The sequence below is a fragment of the Lolium rigidum genome, chromosome 6, assembly GCF_022539505.1.
Source record: "Lolium rigidum isolate FL_2022 chromosome 6, APGP_CSIRO_Lrig_0.1, whole genome shotgun sequence".
NCBI lineage: Eukaryota > Viridiplantae > Streptophyta > Magnoliopsida > Poales > Poaceae > Lolium > Lolium rigidum.
In genome coordinates this window covers 263,265,969-263,286,556 of record NC_061513.1, presented here as the reverse complement: position 1 = coordinate 263,286,556, position 20,588 = coordinate 263,265,969, and the positions used below count along the sequence as shown (strand labels likewise).

The following is a 20,588-nucleotide window of genomic DNA, read 5'->3' as shown; positions in this document are numbered from 1 at the left end:
TCAGTGTTTACCCGGACAGAAACAGATACAATGTCCTCCCTTGTTGCCTGGCTTCCATGGCTCGTCGTCTCCATCCTCTCCATCTACCTCCTGGACCTTCTCGCCCACGCACGCCGCCGCCTCCCTCCAGGTCCCCGCCCTTTGCCACTCATCGGCAGCCTCCACCTCCTCGGCGACCAGCCACACCGCTCCCTCGCCCACCTCGCCAAGATCCATGGCCCGCTCATGTCCCTGCGCCTGGGCTCGGTCACCACGGTGGTCGTCTCCTCTCCGGATATCGCCCGCGAGTTCATGCAGAAGCACGACGCCGTCTTCGCCGCCCGGTATGTAAACGACGCTGCCGGCCACCATGCCAAGAACTCTGTCCCGTGGCTTCCCAACGCGCCGCGGTGGCGCTCACTCCGTAAGATCATGGCCACGGAGCTCTTCGCGCCGCACCGGCTGGACGCGCTCCAGGGCCTCCGGAGCGATAAGGTGCGGGAGCTCTGTTAGCTCTAATCTTGACGATGTATCTAGTTAATTAGATTTATTGCATGTACCTAGTTTGTATGGGCTGAGTGTTTCGGCCAAGTCAGAGATTGCATGAGTAGACATGCATCTAGCGGTCAAGTCAAGTTAGTTAGCTGAATGGCCTAGAGTAATTTTAGGAGTCTGAATAGGTCACGTATGGTTAGTAGAGTTGTGGCTCTCTGCCGATGCTTTGCATGTTGGCCGAGTCACATGTATTTAGAGAGTTTCAAGGAGGTGGGGTTAGTGCGTTAGTGGAGTAGCTGCACGAGGTATGAGTTATCATGTACTGGCTATTTAAGTTGAGAAAATGAATGAGAAAGGAAGGCCTGCGGGCAGACTGAAACAATGTAGTCCATGTGGTACACCAGGGAGAGAATGTCTCTTTGCAAAGCTAGCTGGATTCCTCCTTGGTGCATGCGTGTGGAGTTTTCCACCGTGAGTGTTCTTGAGAGACACAAGAGAGATTGAGAGTGTGAGAGGAAGAAGAAGATGGGGCTGCGAGATGCAGCCCCGACATTTGGTATCAGAGCGAGAAGATCTTGGTGACCTTCATCGACGGCGGTGCGAGGCTGCTGAAGCCGACAATGGTGTTGTCGGCAGACTCCATGTGAGGTGGAGGTCGACGGCGCGAAGCGGAGGCTGTTGGTGGTGTGATGCCGCTAGCTGCCGGTTGCGGTGCGATGCCGCTAGGAGGAGATGGCGGTGTGATGCTGCTACGAGGAGACGACGGTGTGATGCCATCACGACGCAGCGGTGGCGCGATGCCACTGGGTGCCGGCAGCGACGGTGCGATGCCGTTGCGCCATGATGACGGTGTGATGCCATCATCTCGAGGAGAGTCGGCGCGATGCCGGCAGCGGTGACGTGATATCATCGTCATCATGGAGAGTTGGTGTGAAACCAACAAAAGTTGCAGTGTGAAGCTGTGGCATGATGGCGACGTGATCGGCGGCATGACGGCGTCGTCCACGTCAAGTTCAAGTCCATGTGTGCGGCAAGATGTTGTGAAGTTCAGCGCTGCGATGACGCCATTTCGCTGAAAGATGAGCTTGATGAGAGCAGCAAGAAGTAGCAGGTGATCTGCATGGAAGACAAGTTGGTATGTCAAGATTAGGGGGGAAATTGTTAGCTCTAATCTTGACGATGTATCTAGTTAATTAGATCTATTGCATGTACCTAGTTTGTATGGGCTGAGTGTTTCGGCCAAGTCAGAGATTGCATGAGTAGACATGCATCTAGCGGTCAAGTCAAGTTAGTTAGCTGAATGGCCTAGAGTAATTTTAGGAGTCTGAATAGGTCACGTATGGTTAGTAGAGTTGTGGCTCTCTGCCGATGCTTTGCATGTTGGCCGAGTCACATGTATTTAGAGAGTTTCAAGGAGGTGGGGTTAGTGCGTTAGTGGAGTAGCTGCACGAGGTATGAGTTATCATGTACTGGCTATTTAAGTTGAGAAAATGAATGAGAAAGGAAGGCCTGCGGGCAGACTGAAACAATGAATGTCTCTTTGCAAAGCTAGCTGGATTCCTCCTTGGTGCATGCGTGTGGAGTTTTCCACCGTGAGTGTTCTTGAGAGACACAAGAGAGATTGAGAGTGTGAGAGGAAGAGGAAGAAGAAGATGGGGCTGCGAGATGCAGCCCCGACAAGCTCGCGGGGCACGTCGCCCGGCTGGCGCGCGACGGCGTGCCGGTGGACATCGGCCGCGTGGTGTTCACGACGAGCCTGAACCTCCTCTCCCGCACCATCTTCTCGAAAGACCTGACGAGCCTCGACGACCATGGCGGGTCCAAGGATTTCCAGGTGCTGGTGGCCGATATCATGGAGCACCTTGGGTTGCCGAACGTGTCGGACTTCTGGCCGGCGCTCGCGTGGGCGGACCTGCAGGGCCATCGCCGGCTGATGGCACGGTTGTTCGCGCGCCTGCACGTGGTGTTCGACGCGGAGGTGGACGGAAGGCTGCTGGAGCGCCAGGACGGCAAGCCCAGGAATGAGAGTGACGACTTCCTCGACGTGTTGCTCGACGTTGCTGGGCGCGACGGCGGCAAGGCGGGCCTCGACCGCGACACGCTGAGGTCGATGTTCATGGTAACTCACAAATGCTCTTGACTCTTGTCTAGATTTTATTCGATTCGCTTGCCGGCTTTGCTGCATGATCGACAAGCAAGGTGCATTTTTAAAACAGTGGATCAATCAACAGATCTGCAGCGGAAACTATAAACAGAGGCCGAGCAGTTCTTTATTTTAAAAATACAAAAATTATATTTAAAAGTATTTTTAAAAAAATCCTCGATATACTCCATCTGTCCACAAATAAGTGGACATCTAACCTTAAACTTTGTCCATTAAAGAGTGTACTTCTATGTTTCCAATGCACTTTAAATTAGCAAAAGTTGTTTCTCTCTCATTGCACGGAAATCAAACCCAATAATATCTAGCACATGTTCTCTTAATTTTATACATGCACTTAGCCTATTGGAGGTGAAATAATTAAAGAGGAGAGAGATGTTGGTTGCATCTTCCCAATGTAATTTTTCTCTCCTTTTACTAATTTGCCTTGAAAATCGCACGTTCACTTATTTGTGGACGGAGGGAGTAGCTGATAACGTATGCTACAAACACGTATGTTCTTAATTAATGTAAAATTCGGATGTACGTGCCGGAGGGATTGCGGAGGTGTCACTAGTAGGAAAACCCTTATAGGCGGAGCTTATTTCTGTGGCGCACCACCAAAAATGCGCCACAGAAAGTTATTTTGTGGCGCACCAGACACGGTGCGCCACAGAAATAGCTTAATTTTGTGGCGCACTAGGGATCCATGCGCCACAGAAATTTGGTGGGGTCAGCCCCAATCATTGGTTTCACTATTTCTGTGGCGCACAGGATCACGTGCGCCACAGAAATAAGACATTCTGTGGCGCACTGGCCTGGTGCGCCACTGAATTAAGACTTTCTGTGGCGCACTGGTCCTGGTGCGCCACTGAATTAAGACTTTCTGTGGCGCACGTGGGATGGTGCGCCACAGAAAGCCTTATTTCTGTGGCGCACATGAGTTCCATGCAACTCCACCCCCCCCCCGGATAGCCTTTTTAACCTCTGTAAAAAATAAAAGAAATAGATAGAAATTTCAAAAAATAAAATCCTTCGAGATTCCTATGTATTATGTCATCTAGCACCACTAAAATTTAACAAACATGAATTTTGACTTTTTTTGCAAAATTGCGTGGGAAAATCATCAAACTGGATTTCTGGTTGCATACGAACTCGAAAAAAAACGCATAATATATCAAAATGTTCCCACGAAAATTTTACATCCGAATTCACCAAGGCTTGCCCGGTTGGACAATTTTTAGAATCTACAAATTCGAAAAGAGTAAAAAGTTACGGGCAGTTAAAGATTTTTTGCTGCAAAATACAAAAAAAAAGAAAAAAAAATTCTGTGGCGCACCAAGTGCCCATGCGCCACAGAAATAACGTTCGAAATTTGAAATTTCTGGCGCCCACTTCTCCTTCTCTCCTCCATTTCTCCACTTCTCCCCTTCTCCCCTTCTCCCATTCTCCACTTCTCCCCTTCTCCTCCCCTCTTCTCTTCCTCTCCTCCACTTCTCCACTTCTCCCCTTCTCCTCCTCTCCTCTTCTCTTCCTCTCCTCCACTTCTCCACTTCTCCTCTCTCCTCTCCTACACCGGCGACCAACTCCGGCGACCTACTCCGGCGACCAACAACTCCGGCGACCTACTCCGGCGACCTACTACGGCAACCACGACCAACACCTCCTCCGGCGACCACAAAATCCACAACAACCACCTTCTCCTCCTCCTCCTCCTCCTCCGGCGACAACAACAACAACCACCACCACCACCTCCTCCTCCTCTACCACCACCACCTCCTCCTCCTCTACCACCTCCACCTCCTCCTCCTCTACCACCACCACCACCACCACCACCTCCACCTCCACCTCCTCCTATTCCACCACCACCACCTCCTCCGGCCGGCCTCATCCTCCACCCACCCACCCCACCCACGCAACCAATCACCCACCTCCGGCGACCTTCCAGAAAAATTTTAAAAAAAATTCGGCGGCCCCAGATCTAGATCTAGATCTAGATCCGGCCGCCACTTATTTGAAATTTTAAAAAAAAATTCTGTGGCGCACCGGCGGTGGTGCGCCACGAAATAAGACTTCTTGTTTCGTGGCGCACCACTGCCGGTGCGCCACGAAATAAGCTTACGTGGAGCATTGGCCGGTGCGCCACAGAAGCCTTATTTTTGTGGCGAGAATTCTGTGGCGCACCACCCATGCGCCACAGAATGTGTTTTTGGTGCGCCACTGATGAGGCTTTTCCTACTAGTGTGTTATCACCAGAATTTGACCAGATCAGAGGTGGGCCGTGATTAAGATGGGCTTGAAAAATATACACGGAAAATATACATGAATCGGCCTTGTACAAGAAGTTTGGGCTAGTTTGCCCGTGTATCTGTAAATATAGTAGGATACGTGTCGGTTAGTTAGAATTTGGCTCGTACACGGTTGGGATTATTCCCACGTTAGAAAGTCTACGGACTATAAATATGTATCTAGGGTTATTGAGAAAAAACAACAATCACGTTCACCACAAACCAATCTAGGCGCATCGTCAACCCCTTGTTTCGAGGGTTTCTTCCGGGTAAGCATCATACTGCCTAGATCGCATCTATGCAGTATACGTTTATTCGTTGTTCATGCGTTGCTCGTGCTGAAGCCTTGTTGATGGCGAGCAACGTAGTTATCATAGATGTGTTAGGGTTAGCATTGTTTCATCGTGTCACATGCTTTTGTCCATGCAACCCTTAGACGTCTAGCCGCCCTTACACCTATCTTAGGTGTAAGGGCGGCACCTTGCTTGATCATTATTCAGTAGATCCGATCCGTTATGATTGCTCCTTGTTCTTCAAGGATTAGTTTAATATCTGCATAGTTAGGTCTTGCAAACGGGTTGAAAGATCCAGTAGCGCGTAGGGTGTAGTTTGCTAGCCCTAGATAAGATGTTCCGGGGATCAACTTCATGTTAGTTTTTAGGCCTTGTCTAGGGTTGGTTTATTATCACCGTGCGTGGCTGCCAGGCTCAATCACGCGTAGGATGTTCCGATTATGTGGTGAAAACCCTAAATCGTCGTAGGTCGTTTTAGCTATATATTGATCAAGCAGGACCACCATGTGATCGTAGACCTCATACGAACCATGGGTGGATCGGCTCCTTGAGCCGATTCACAGGACAACCTGAGAGCCGATCGAGGCTCGTATTTAATGTTTACGTGTATGCCATGCGGAAACTAAGCGAAGCGAGATCATCACCTTCACGACCGGGTATAGGTCAGGTGGCACGCCCTGCACCAGCATCGGGACGTGCGTACCGGGAGCTTTGCGGGCCGTCGCTCGGAGGGACCGGGGCCAGCCGCGGTTACGGGAGCCTCCGGCTCTTCGTGTTGCCGGCCGCAGCTCGCCGGTGGGTTTCCGACGCCAACACATTCGGCACGCCCGGTGGGACGGTCTTCGACATCAAGCTGCATCGCCATCTACGTACGAGATGGCGGAAGGTACTCCGGTCACGTACGAGGATCGGCGAGGAGCTCAAGAAGAAGTATGACGAGGTCAAAGCTATCCTCGAAGCCGACCTCATCGGCTCTTTCCAGAGGACCCGCTCACACGGCATCAGGTGGAAAGGGTTCTCACCTGAAGGTGCGCTCGATGGAGTGGACCTGTCTACCCCTTCAGAAGAACGCACTAGGTCTCTGCGTCAGGAGATTAATTTCATGGTAGCTCATTCGCTACACCGCCATTCTGAGAGCCTGGTGAACACTTTGGAGCGTGTCGCCCTTCGGGTGATCCAGGAAATCATGAGGCATCAGTACTCTCCGTCAGGACCTGCTCTAGGGACTCACCAAGGAGAGATACCACTCCAGTCCCGACCACCGCTGCCGTTCGCGTTGGCAGCACCGGAAGTGCCGAGTTCACCGGCATTCATCGTCTACAAGATCGGCGGTGACCCTAGTGATTACCAGTTCTTGTATGAGGCGCCTAAGGAGATCCCTCACGGGTAAACGTGCACATACGTGCCAGACTGCAATAACTGGGCACTCACGAACCAGACTGCAACAGCAGGGACTTCTGGAACAGCAGGAGGAGCTTCTGGATCAGATCTTGAGAAGCAGACGTGGCTAGCTAAGTATGCCACTCCGACGAACCTCCGGAGCTCAACTCCTCCAGCTGGCTCAGATCGTGAGAAGCAGACGTGGCTAGCTAAGTTTGCCACTCCAACAAACCTCCAAAGCTCAACTCCTGCAGCTAGCTCAGAGCTTGAGAAGCAAGCGTGGCTGGCCAAGTACGCCACTCCAGCGAATCTTCAGAGCTCGACTCCTGCAGCCAGCACCGCGGATCGGATCGGTACAATCTTGAGAGACCGGTTCGGCATGGTGCCGAAAAGGAGGGCAATCGGCTATTCCAAGCCGTACCCCAACGAGTACGATTTGATCCCACTACCACCCAAATATCGGCTCCCTGAATTCTCCAAGTTTAGTGGGTCAGATGGCTCCAGTTCAATCGAGCACGTGAGCCGATATTTGGCGCAGCTGGGCATGATCTCAGCATCAGATGAACTACGTGTGAGGTTCTTCGCACAGTCCCTCACAGGATCGGCTTTCGGGTGGTACACCTCGCTGCCACCAGATTCAATCCGGACTTGGAAGCAGATGGAAGAGCAGTTCCACATGCAGTATCACTCGGAGAGGTTTCGAGGCTGGCATTGCCGATCTAGCACAAGTACGGCGAAGCGCGGAGAAACGGTGTCGAGAATAAATCCGGCGCTTCGGGACCATCGGGAACCGATGCTATTCGGCTCGTTTGGCTGAAAAAGAAGCGATCGAGTTGGCGGTGGTGGGTCTCGCATCGCCGATCAAGGATATGGCTTCCCAAGCGAGATTACCCTTCAACGGCGCATATGGTTCGGAAACTATCATTATATGAACGGCGCCACCCGAGTTGTACCGGGACAAGTTCAAGCGTGCGGTAGTCCTGGTTGAGGCGGATGAAGATGAAGGCTCTGCGGGAGATCAAGAGGTAGCGGTGGCTGAATGGACTCGGGGGGCAAGCCCCGTGTCACGCAAGTGGGTTAAGCCACAAGGTCCTCCAAGAGGGTTTAACTTCGACGTGACCAAAGCCGAGCAAATTTTTGACCTCTTGCTCAAGGAGAAGCGACTAAAGTTACCCGAAGGCCTCAAAATCCCCACGGCACGGGAGTTGAACGGAAAGCCATACGCAAATGGCATAACACGTTCACCCATACCACCAACGGCTGCGGGGTGTGGCGTCGGCGGATCCAAATGGCGATAGAGCAAGGGCGTCTAATCTTTAGCCGGTACGCCATGAAAGTCGACACACACCCCTTCCCCGCCGTTAACATGGTGGAGTGCACTTACCACGGGAGGTGCCAGCCAGGTTTCTCGTTCGGCATTAACATGGTAGGGCTCGGGCACCACTGCGGCAAGGACAGAGACGAGGGCAGCCGCTCTCGTAGCAAGGACAAGGAGGAAGCCATTCCGCGCGATCGGCTCCGACACGATGGCAAGCGCTACATCACGAGAGGAGAAGTGAAGAATGTGCGATATCAACGGCCTCTCTCGATCATCTCCTCAACAAATATGTGAGTCAGTACGACCAACGCCGACGATACGACGACGGTGACGAAAGAGATCGTCTGGCTAGCAGGGACGCCAGGAGACATCGTCGGCACGATCAAGACGAGGAAAGATATGAGCGCCATGCCAAGGACAAGTCAAGAGAGCAAGACGACGTGGACAAGCACTGGGACTGTCCCTTCTTCAAACACTGCTGGGATTCAGGAATGAGCCGATTGCCTACAATCGGCAACTGCCCAGAGTGTAGACACAAGAAGAAGAGCGCAGGACACGTGTCAGTGTTCAAGCGTCTGGGACCTCTCCAATCTCGGAACAAGCAAGCTGAGTCCTCTCGGGTGGAAGATCTCGAGGAGTTGGACGACGACGATGAAGAAGAAGAAGATAAGAACCACCGGCCAAGGTGGTGCCCTGATGGACTCAGCCGTTCCCAAAAGCGTAGGGTTCAGCGACTACGTGGTTTGGAGGAAGCCGAAAGGTTATACCTGCACACGTTAAGGAAGGCGTGGCCCGATCTGGCCACAAAAATTCAGCGAACTCTGGACGAAGAGGGTCGACCACAAAGGAAAGAGTGGCGCCCCAAGCAAAAGAGAGCCGATGATGAGACATCGGCTGGTACAAACATGGTGTTCATCCTTCCGGCGGAGTTTTGTGCTCCGGGATTAGACGAAGCACTGTGGCACAACTTAGCTGCGGCCCACGGCCGGTTATCTTCGGAAGCCACGAGAAAGAAGTTACGAGACACACGAAGGCCACTGTACTTACGAGGTTACATCAATGGGTAGCTTCGTCAACAAGATGCTTGGTGGACACCGGAGCGGCAGCCAACATCATGCCATACTCCATGCTACGTCGGTTGGGACGCTCTAGCTCGGATCTGATCAAGACCAACGTTACACTGAGCGATTTCAACGGCCAAGCGTCAGAAGCACAAGGTGTTCTGAAGGTGGATCTGACCGTAGGAAGGAAAACAATCCCTACGACATTCTTCATCGTCGATAGCAAGAGCACCTATGCTGTCCTGCTAGGGAGAGATTGGATCCACGCCAACTGCTGCATTCCATCCACGATGCACCAATGCTTGATACAGTGGGATGGAGATGAAGTAGAGGTCGTCCACGCAGATGACTCAGCCGAGATTTCAACGGCTGGCATGACCGTTTGGGAGACGGCAGGCCAAGAGCCACTCTCCGGAATCACTTGGACGACTGCGAGCGCATCGACGTGACAAAAAACGGGGTGAGGCTGGTCTTATCCACCGGCCTGACCGTGTAACAAGAGCAAAGGCTATGGATGTACGTGGCAAGGCCGATCCTTGTGATCGGCCCCAAAAAATAAAAAGTGATGATCTTGTCTCAAGCATGTCACGTAGTTGTAGTAAAGCACGAACGAGATGCAAACCTCTTTTGAGCAATGCAATCAAAATGGGGGCCGATTCCAGCAATCGGCCCATATTATCCTCGCCATACTTTTTCCATGTGTTCAGTGTCGATCTAACAGGTGACGGAAAGCTAGGGTATGGGTTTACATCGGCTGATGAGCTGGAAGAAGTCAACATTGGTCCTTATGGAAGCCGATAAGCAAGTACAGTTCCTTGGCTAACTACAGAGCCGATATCTGCAGTTACCTGACAGATTCAGCTCGGGGGGCACCTAATCAGATGAACATGCGCGATGAACATGTGCGATACATGGGCAGTGAAATAACATGTGCGATACATGGGCAGTGAAATATTGGGGGCCGATAGAAAAATCGGCCAGTAAAAAAAAATGTGTAAAAATGTACATGCAAGTCACAGCCGATGCACAGACATCGACTTGAGAAAATATGCGATGCAACAGTATACAAGTACAGCAAGTTCAGCAAAACATTTGACAGTTTACACAGAGAGGCTCTACTGAAGAAACGCGTTGAGGGCGTGAAGGGCGTCAACACGGATACGATCCACCTCGGCGATCTCAGCCTCGTCGTCTCGTCTTTGCCCGTCACCAGCTGACTGCTCAGGGCACGAATTTCAGCCAGATCGGTCTTCAGATCGGCTGTGAGGCCCTTTGCTTCTTCTTGAGAGCGGGCAATAAGGGCTTCCTTGTCTTGGATAAGCTGCTTGGTCACCCTGACCCTCTCTTCAAGGTTCTCCAGTTCCTTACGCAGGGTCTCGAGTTCGGCACTATTGGCAGAAGTGTCAGTTTTGGCGTCTCAAGCAGCCTTTTTCTCGTTGAGCCGTCGACACTTGTCTGCGATATCGGCTCTCAACGGAAGCTGGGCGTGACGAGGGATAATTCTTTGACGAGCCGATTGCACCCTTGACCTGAAGACCGACAGAGTCACAGCTGGCCAAAGCTTCACCTGCAGTGTCACCGGGAGATGGGGCTGGATGTCTTCGAGGATACCCTTTACTTCCTCGGGGTTTTCAACCAGGGTCTCAACCGAGGAGGAGAGCAAAGCCTTGAGACGCTGGAGTGGACCATGGGCCGTGCTAGGACTTGGCTCTTCACCTGCCTTGGAAGTAGCTGGTTCGATGGATTCAGGGTCGAACGTCAGCAAGCTTGAGAGATCACAACCCTGACAGACGAACAAGAACAGCATTAGTATACAGCAAAAGAAAAGGGTAGAGCCAAGGGAATGAAGTATACCTCTCCCAAGGTGGGAGGGACAGCCGATGTTGTGGTGATCGGCTTTTCCGTGGGCTTGGTTAGGTTGGCCACCTTATCAGCCGTACTCTTTGAAGTTGCTAGGTCTAGCGTGGCGGATGGCATCAGTACCTCTTCGACGTCTCCGCTAGAGGTATCATTGGTCTACAAAAGGAATGATTAGCCGATCCGAGTGGCAATGGGATAGCATGAAATATAAACCAGGGGGGGTAATTACATTTGAAACCTCCTGGCTTGATGGAGAAGCTCGTGGGTCTTTGCGAGCCCTTTTGACGCATCGGCGCTTCACGCGTGACCCTGTTCTGATTGGAGCTTGAAAGGCAGCAGGTTCGGGAGCTGACCTTTTCTTAGAAGCCGACGTTGGCGAGTCCGTCTGGCTCTGTGTGGTGGTTCTTCCAGAATCATCTGAGCTCGAGTCCCTTTGACTGGACTGTGCTTCCTCGCTAGGGTTCTCCTCGGTGGAGGTCTGCAAAGAAAATACAAGCATGTTGCAAAAGCCTAGGAGGACAGATGAAGTTAGTCAAGGCATAGATCAACTTACGTGCAGGCTCTCTTGAGCAGGAGTAGGGGCTTGGCGCTTCAAAGTCTTCCTGGCCGCCACTTTCCTCACTACTTTCCTCGCCTGGATTGAGGCTCGGGGGGCAACTGGTCCCGAGGATGCTTTACTCTTGGGAGCCGATTTCGGTGAAATCGGCTGGCTCTGCATTATAACCTTTTTCAAGGGTGGCGAGTTTTGGCAGAAGAGAACCACCGGGGCTGGTGGAAGAAATTTGAAGGGGGAGCCGTCGGCTTGCATGGGTTCTGGGCCATCTTGCTGCTGCAAAGAAATAGAGCCAGGTTACAGACAACCATCGTGAGCCATTGCAAGAAATTTATAAGTAATGGTACCTGGTCTGCAGGGACATCGTATTCAGCGTCAAGTTGCTTCAGCAATGGTCCGAGAGCTCTTCTGAAGGCGTGGGTCTTCCACATGGACCACCAAGTCTCAAAACCATCGGTGGTGGTGGTGAAACGAAGGTTGTGGGGGACTGGGATGGCCGGAGCATCAAAGAAGGAGTAGCACCTCGGCCGGTGAGGATATCGAGCGGTTCGGCTACGCTTTCGTCGAGTGGTGGAGAAAGAAGTGTGGAGATACCTGCCCAAGACCAAACTGCCGGGCTACTACTACCGGCTGGTAAGATTCGTAACCGGGCTTGATGATCCTGTTGGAGGTACTCATGCCAACTGGAAGGAAGCAAGGGCGGATCATGATAGAGTACAGATGCCGAGTGCTGGGGTCATCGGCAAAGCTATCCAACCTGAAGGAAACTGGGTTCTCAAAATTTTCAGATTCAGTGTAAGGGAAAAACAGGGGATTGTCCGAGCCTTGGAAGAAAACCCTGAACCACTCTGATGCTTCCTTAGGGATCAGCCTACTGCCTGGGAGGCTATACAAATCTTGGCCGTAGCTAGTGCATCGAATCTCCTTCCCATTAGCATCTGGGAAGGTGCGGGTGGCCAAAGTTGGAAAGTTTGGGATCTGGTGTTGGAAGTACAGCTGAGCCCATAACTGAATAAACCACCAAGGACCTCCTGTTTTAACTATCTTCTGGGAGAACAGTTTGACAGACATCAGTTGGAGAGATCGATAGACTTCCCCAAGAAGCAGTTTGCCGACGCCAAGCTGAGTGCCTTTGGCAAGTTCATAGGCCAGGGAGAGGTAATTCTTGGTTGGAGCGAGTGATGGGCCACAGAATATGAAGTGCTCCAACCAGAAGTTCAGGAAGGCTGTGTGTTCTCTCTCTGTCATAGGGCCTTTTGTTTTCATATAACGTTTGAGGTAGGCACCCCAGCTGGTACACTCTTTTTTGGAGGAAAGGGTGAAAGGGACCTTTGGCAGCTTAAAAGCAGAGGGACTTGGGGATGCAATGTCTAGGCCTGTGATCATGGCCATGTCCAGCAGAGTTGGTGTCATGGGGCCGTGGCCAAACATGAAGCAGTTTAGTGCGTCAGACCAGAAGTAGCCGATGGTTTTCAGAATATTCTCATTCTTTTCAAGAGGAGACAATGTAAAGGACAAGGCATCGGCTATCCCTATAGTTTCCCAGGTGGCATAATGGGTTTTTGACACTCTATCGTACCATGCCACCCAACCCTCAGGAGGATTAGGCCAGGCTCGTAGGCAGTCGGCCCAGGAAGTCAGATCTAAGTTCTGATTCACAAAGGGGATTCTGTTAGCCTCGCATGAGATTAAGTGAGCGGGACTCTCAGAAGAACGGGGGCCAAGACACATAGAATCTGGAAGAGAAGGATGCGGCAGCAGGATGTCTGAAACCTAAATTAATAACGAAATAGGACATTAATTCAGGTGATTGCCGTTAATCCTAACATTTACTCGGATGGCGAGGGGCGGTTAAGAATTACCTTCAAACCGGAGACCATGGCGTTGGCGTTGGATGATTCCGCCATTGGATGCGCTGTGGAGTTGGAATGGCGCGGTTGGGATCTGAGATTCGTGTGGCCGTGAGTTGGATCTGCTCGGGCGGCGATTTGGGGATCTGGGTTTGCTTTCTCAGACGGAAGTCGCAGGTTACCGTTTGGAGGGGCAACTGGGTTGGCCTTACTCGCGTTTTATGGTAGAGGCCGATGCGATGCTATCGGCTCTTTTGGGGATTGTTTGACTTTGACTATCGGCAAAAAATTGATTGGGAACACTTCTTCATTAATAAAAGGGGATTCTTACAATGAAGAGCCGATCGCTCAAGAAAGGAGGAACAAAAGAAGAGCCGATTGCTCAGTAACTACTAGTCCTACACTACTAATCCTCGCTGGCCTCGTCGGCGGCATCGTAGCTGCCGCCGGCGCTGCTTCCGGAGAGTTCCTCGTTGCTACTGCCCCAGCCCTCGACCGGAGCCTCTTCCTCCTCGTCATCATCATCATCTTCGCTGTCCGCCCAAGCACGGAAGCGCTTCGCCGGCGGATACCCAGCGGAGGAGGAGGAGTCGTCTTCCTCCTCTTCTTTCTTTTCCTCCTCTTCCTCCTCTTCTTCTTCTTCCTCCCCCTCGTCGGAGGAGGTGGGGTTCACCCAGGAGTGGAGGTCGTCCTCGCTCTCGCTCTCCAGCTCCCCTTCGATGAGGAACTGGAGGTCGTCCTCCCCATCGGTCAGGGGCAAGTCACCATCTGACCCGACGAGGGCCTCGGGTGGGCCATCTGGCACGAAGTCGAAGTCCCACTCTTGCTCTGACATCGGCTCACTCGAGGAAGAAGATTGGAAAGAGAGGCCTGATGAGACGGAGGAAGAGGAAGACATTGCTACAGGGAAAGAGGGTTTTTTGGTGCCGATGGCTAGAACAGAGCAAGGGGATGAAGAGGCGAATTGTTCGGCACAGTTAAATAAGGGGAGCATAGTGGAGATTTAATGCCATTACAGTTTCCGAGGAAGTGATGCTAAAGCTATCGAATCTTGCAGAGAAGTTGAGAAGGCAAGGCATCATGATGAAGGATACTGCGACGGTTCTGCTCTGCCACGACATGACCCGATGAAGAAAAAGCAAAGTGATTTTGGAATTATCAATTCCAAAACCAGGGGGGCATGTGTTATCACCAGAATTTGACCAGATCAGAGGTGGGCCATGATTAAGATGGGCTTGAAGAATATACACGGAAAATATACATGAATCGGCCTTGTACAAGAAGTTTGGGCTAGTTTGCCCGTGTATCTGTAAATATAGTAGGATACGTGTCGGTTAGTTAGAATTTGGCTCGTACACGGTTGGGATTATTCCCACGTTAGAAAGTCTACGGACTATAAATATGTATCTAGGGTTATTGAGAAAAACAACAATCACGTTCACCACAAACCAATCTAGGCGCATCGCCAACCCCTTGTTTCGAGGGTTTCTTCCGGGTAAGCATCATACTGCCTAGATCGCATCTTGCGATCTAGGCGAGTATACGTTATTCGTTGTTCATGCGTTGCTCGTCTTGAAGCCTTGTTGATGGCGAGCAACGTAGTTATCATAGATGTGTTAGGGTTAGCATTGTTTCATCGTGTCACATGTTTTTATCCATGCAACCCTTAGACGTCTAGCCGCCCTTACACCTATCTTAGGTGTAAGGGCGGCACCTTGCTTGATCATTATTCAGTAGATCCGATCCGTTATGATTGCTCCTTGTTCTTCAAGGATTAGTTTAATATCTGCATAGTTAGGCCTTGCAAACGGGTTGAAAGATCCAGTAGCGCGTAGGGTGTAGTTTGCTAGCCCTAGATAAGATGTTCCGGGGATCAACTTCATGTTGGTTTTTAGGCCTTGTCTAGGGTTGGTTTATTATCACCGTGCGTGGCTGCCAGGCTCAATCACGCATAGGATGTTCCGATTATGTGGTGAAAACCCTAAATCGTCGTAGGTCGTTTTAGCAATATATTGATCAAGCAGGACCACCATGTGATCGTAGACCTCATACGAACCATGGGTGGATCGGCTCCTTGAGCCGATTCACAGGACAACTCGAGAGCCGATCGAGGCTCGTATTTAATGTTTACGTGTATGCCATGCGAGAAACTAAGCGAAGCGAGATCATCACCTTCCCGACCAGGTATAGGTCAGGTGGCACGCCCTGCACCAGCATCGGGACGTGCGTACCAGGAGCTTTGCGGGCCGTCGCTCGGAGGGACCAGGGCCAGCCGCAGTTCTGGGAGCCTCCCGGCTCTTCGTGTTGCCAGCCGCAGCTCGCCTGTGGGTTTCGGACGCCAACAGGAGGAAAAAACGCTCCGGGCTCCCTCTCGCCCTCCGCGCGGGCGAGAGGGAGCCAACCCTAGCGCCGCCGCCCGTCTCCCCTACTCTTCCCCCTCCCCTCCGCCACCGCCGGCGCGGGCCACCGGGCGTTGCTCGTGCGGTGCCGGCGGCGGCGGCGACGGCCGGCCATTCCCCACGCGCGTGGCTAGGAGGCGCGGAGCTCGGTGCCTGTGGCGGTGCTCTTCGGCGGTTGTTGGTCTAACGCGGCTGGGTGGCTACGGTGGCGACGGCGCTGCTCCTTGGCGGCGGGGTGCGGTAGGCGGCAGGCTGGTCGCCGGCATGCGGCCGGCAGGGTCGTCTCGGCCCAGATCTGGACCAGTTTGGGCCCAATCTGGGCTTGGACGGGCTGCTCTATGCGCGCTGTGGTCGTTCCCTGGAGGTGGCGGAGGTGCGTCGGTGGGGTTCGGTGGTGGCGTAACTGCCGCCGGTCTGTTGCAGCGTGGCGACGGAGACTTCACGGGCCAGTTTGGGCCCGGCCGGGCCAGCTCGGGCCTGGTGTTTCTCTGCTACTACGTCCGGTCGGCTACCGCGAAGGCGATGGAGGTAGTGCCCTCCCGCGCGGTTGTGGTGCTGCCGCCCCTTACCCACTGTCCCTTTCCTTCCTCTAGGCCTCGCGATGGTGTCCGCCGGCAGTGAAACGGCGAAGTTGTAGTCAAGACCGTGGTGGCGCAAGCTGGTGGGCGACATGCTGGGTGGGCTCTTTGGATCGTTCAGGGTGGTGTTGGCTGGGTCAGGAGAAATCCTTGCCTACTCGTTCGGCACCGATGCGGTGATGCCTGCGGGTGCCATCCTTCCTTCCTGAAGGGCATCGGTTGTACCTCCCTCCTCACCCCCGCCACGTACCGGGGGAAACCCTAGGACTTGTCCGGGCAGCAGAGTCATCGTCGTCGTGTTCCTTGTTGGAGGTGTTGCTTGGTATGGGGGCGATCCAGAGTGCTAGGAGCGTGGTGGGACTTGTCCGGAGGGCGCAGCGGTGGCGACTCGTTTTTGTTTTTCCGTTGAGCTGCCGATGACGGCATTTTGTTTCTCTTTTCTTTCTTTTTGTGTCTTTTCTTTTGCGCTTGGTTGTGCTGTGACTCCAGCGTGCTCGTTGTATCGTGCGGTTGCTATATTAATATAGCGGGGCGAAAGCCTATTTCGAGAAATTAATGAAAAATTCTTTATAATCTAGGCTACACGAAAATTATAAATATGTGGATCTGAGTATAGTGATTAGTGACATTCCAAAACTACAAGACCTGATTTTATAATTTATATGTAGTCTTGAGTATAATTATCACGTTAAATTTTTGCGTGCTTGTAAGATATATCATTGACTACATCCAACAATTATTTTCAGACCCTTTTGGACTTTAAAATATAATTCTAATTTTTTTAAAATAAAAGGCTAGCTTGGCCTCCATTTATCTGCTCTCTACTCTGCAGCCACTAGTGGAGCAAAAAAATACTATGTGTGGATTAAAATAAACAGCACGGGATCCGAACTTCGCAAACATGATCTGCTATAACAACCATTAATTTATCTGACACTTCGTTAAAAACCAATGCTCGCACTAGCCTCGACGCAACGAAGGCCACGTGACCCCAACCACACAGCCACATTTTTATTAAGATTAGTCACAGTGGAAAATAATAATGATTAGTAACAGGTTTCATGCACTATGCTACTACCTCTATAATAGGTATTAATAACCTTATTACATAGATGTAATAACATAGATGTTATGAGTAGTACTCCCTCCGTCCTAGTTTGTAAGACACAATTTTTGAATATCTTGACTCAATGTACTAGCTTATTGGGTCCCATTTTCTCTCTCTCATTGGTGCATGCAGCCCCTTTCTCTCCCTTATTGGTGCATGCATTCTCTTTCTCTCCCTCATTGGTGCATGCAACCCATTTCTCTTCAACATTAAATAAAATTATGCCTAGGAAGTTGGGGTTATGGGACAAATAATTTTTAGGAATATGCCTTAAAAACTACTACTAGTATTATAGATGTAATAACATACTCCCTCCGATTCATATTAATTGACTTCAATATGGATGTATCTAGAACTAAAATATGTCTAGATACATCTATATTAGAGTCAATTAATATGAACCGGAGGGAGTACTAGATGTCACATTTATTGCTCTGTAGAGTCGTTCTTCCTTAAAATGTGTGATGTGAGGTTGGTCATATTGGATATTGGGGAGTACCTCCGTTCTGATTTAGTCTATATTCTAAAAAAATGAGATAATTTTGTATTGCATTTATTAGTACTACTTAGATGCGTAAACAATCAATCCAACCTACATTGAAAATAACAACATCCAATAAAGAGAGCAAAACTACTTCATTTTCAGAATGTAGAGTATTTCAGACCAAATTTTAGGGCTAGAACGTAGATTATTTTAGAGGGAGTAACTTAGACTACTAGTTAAGTTACTAACTTCATAATGAGTATTAATAACCTTATTATAGCTTAGCAAACATGCTCGATGAATCCGGTAAGTGTTTTCTTTTACTATTCATTATTTCACGCACATCTTATGTGTTCTTGTAGGATTTATTTGTCGCGGGCAGTGACACAAGCTCTACCACGGTCGAATGGGCAATGACGGAGCTTCTTCGGAATCCATCATCAATGACCAAAGCTCACGAGGAGCTTGCACGAGTCATTGGCTTGACAAGAAGCGTCGAAGAATCTGATATTGACCAATTGCCCTACCTCCAAGCCGTGGTGAAGGAGACATTCCGGTTGCACCCCCCAGGTCCATTGTTGTTACCACGACAAGCCCAAGAAACCGTAACAATCACAGGTTACACAGTACCACAAGGCTCTCGTGTGTTGGTAAATGTGTGGGCGATGGGCCGAGACGAAGCCATCTGGCATGAACCGGAAAGGTTCATTCCTGAGAGGTTTTTAGGAAGCACGTTGGACTACAAAGGTGGGGATTTTGAGCTTATTCCATTTGGTGCAGGGCGCCGAGTGTGCCCCGGGATGCCACTGGCGACCAGGATGGTGCACATGGTGCTCGCGACATTATTGAATCAGTTCGAATGGAGACTCCCGGTGGAAGTTGAGAGAACGGGGATTAAAATGGACGAGAAGTTTGGCTTGTCACTCACCAAAGCGGTGCCTCTATGTGCTATAGCTGCACCAATTTGAGAAAAAAAAATAATAGTGTCTTCGTGTTAGTTTACCTTTTAATCCAATACATTCAGACTTCGAATGGTTTGCATTTATTATCTTTAAAAATGTATGACACGTGGGATATGATTTTTTGTGAAATGTAAACTGATCTGATCTATTAATAATTATCAAAAAATGGTACAAAGAGGCTCAAAAGTATATGTCTTTTAAGGGACAGAGCCAGGATTCGAGCATGAGGGGGGCGAGAAAAATATGATCGCACAAGATATAAAAATTCATTATACAAGAAATTTTAACCTAGTAGTTGTTTGCATACATGCATGGATGCGAATTAAGATCAGGCACATCCTCCTTTCAAAATAAAAAAAATTTGGCGTACTTATGGCGACAGTAAAGAGGCCAAGGCCACAATTCAAATGGATGTCGTTTTTTTGCCGATCTTTATTTTCGTGTAAACATATCAAGATCCGTGACTGCTGAGCCTCATCAACCATGCTTTTTTTTTGAACAAGGGAAAGGCCCAAAAGGGCCTAGTGCTGCGTTGAACTGATCGTCGGTGGAGTTACAAGATGTGAACAGGACACATAAAGAAACAAAATTACAACACAGTCCTGCAAATTAGCACTAAGGACCCTGAAAAGTCTAGAAGAAAAGCAATCAGGTTCCTTATCTCCATCAACGGAACTGGGACTCCACCGCCGGCCGCTCTCATCGCCACCGGGGACTGAACCACTTGGGGCAAGAAGAACGTATGATGCCGACAAGAATCCCTGGAGGGGCCTCCACACCGAAGGTTGAGCTGATGCCAACTTAGGCATCTGGAGAGGCCACCTTATCGGCCGGAAATCATGGTGGCAAACCATGACCACCATGTGTTGATCTCCAAATTGCAGCCATGACTTTCCCTGCAACCACCCAAGACCGCCATCCGCTGCATCGTCGTGCGCCCTCCTCCAGTCGTCACCACGCCGACGAAGAGACGGAGACACAACCACACCGCTGGGCCGACTCGGGTTGTCACCAGCAGAGGCCTTATTAATGGAGTAGCTAGTCTCTCCCCTTCCCGGCGCTTCCGGCTCCAACCTCAGGAGCTCCGCGACGAGAAGAAGAACCACCAGCGAGCACCAGATCCGGCCAGAAGAACCCAGCTGATAAGGGGTGGCCCGATCTTCTCAGTAAGCAACAGTGGTGATGATGATCACGGGGTGATAGCAGCGGAGGAACACGACGATGTAGTGGATGATAACTTGTGTGACGCAACGAGATCTCTCGATTGGTCCCTGTCGCCAATGCAACAGCTCTCAACCCTGCAAGATATTCGCAACTCCACACACTTGCGCACGTAGCCGCCGACCACGAAGCGGTAAGTTGCAACCATCTAATTCTCAATGAAACAGCAGATCACACAAGACTTTTTAGATCTACACAATATCAAGCAATATGGTGTAGGGGATTCAATAGTTTTGCAGAGCTAACAACTAAGAACTAGGGTTTATCTTAAACGTGGTCTAAAGCAGCTAGGGGGCGTCCGGGACGACTTCTGGTCGAAAAGATACAGGAATAACCGACCCAGAATAGATCTGGTCGAGACAGACTCGGACACGGCCGGTCTGGGGGCCAGTCGACCGGGCCTGGGACCGGGCTGGCCGGTTCAAACCGGGCCAGGGACCGGGTGGCAACCGGGCACTGGAATTGTCTTGCAGTAACCCGTCCGGTTGCAGTCAGCGTGGCGCCCGGTTGGCGCCGGGGTGGATCCGGCCTACCGCCCAGTTGGACCGAGCCAGGGACCGGGCGCGCCAGCGTGGTGGCCGGTCTGACCGGGTGCTGGGCCGGCCTGGACTTCGTCTTC

General features: G+C 51.0%; 1 protein-coding gene across 1 annotated transcript; it reads left to right on the top strand.

The window, feature by feature from the left end:
• Positions 1–18,831, top strand: LOC124665772 (geraniol 8-hydroxylase-like). The gene is made up of 3 exons (XM_047203150.1): positions 1–487; positions 2,160–2,593; positions 18,149–18,831. The coding sequence occupies exons 1-3, from the start codon at positions 31–33 to the stop codon at positions 18,752–18,754; spliced, it is 1,497 nt and encodes a 498-aa protein (XP_047059106.1). The 5' UTR covers positions 1–30; the 3' UTR covers positions 18,755–18,831.
• The last annotated feature ends 1,757 nt before the right edge of the window (positions 18,832–20,588 follow it).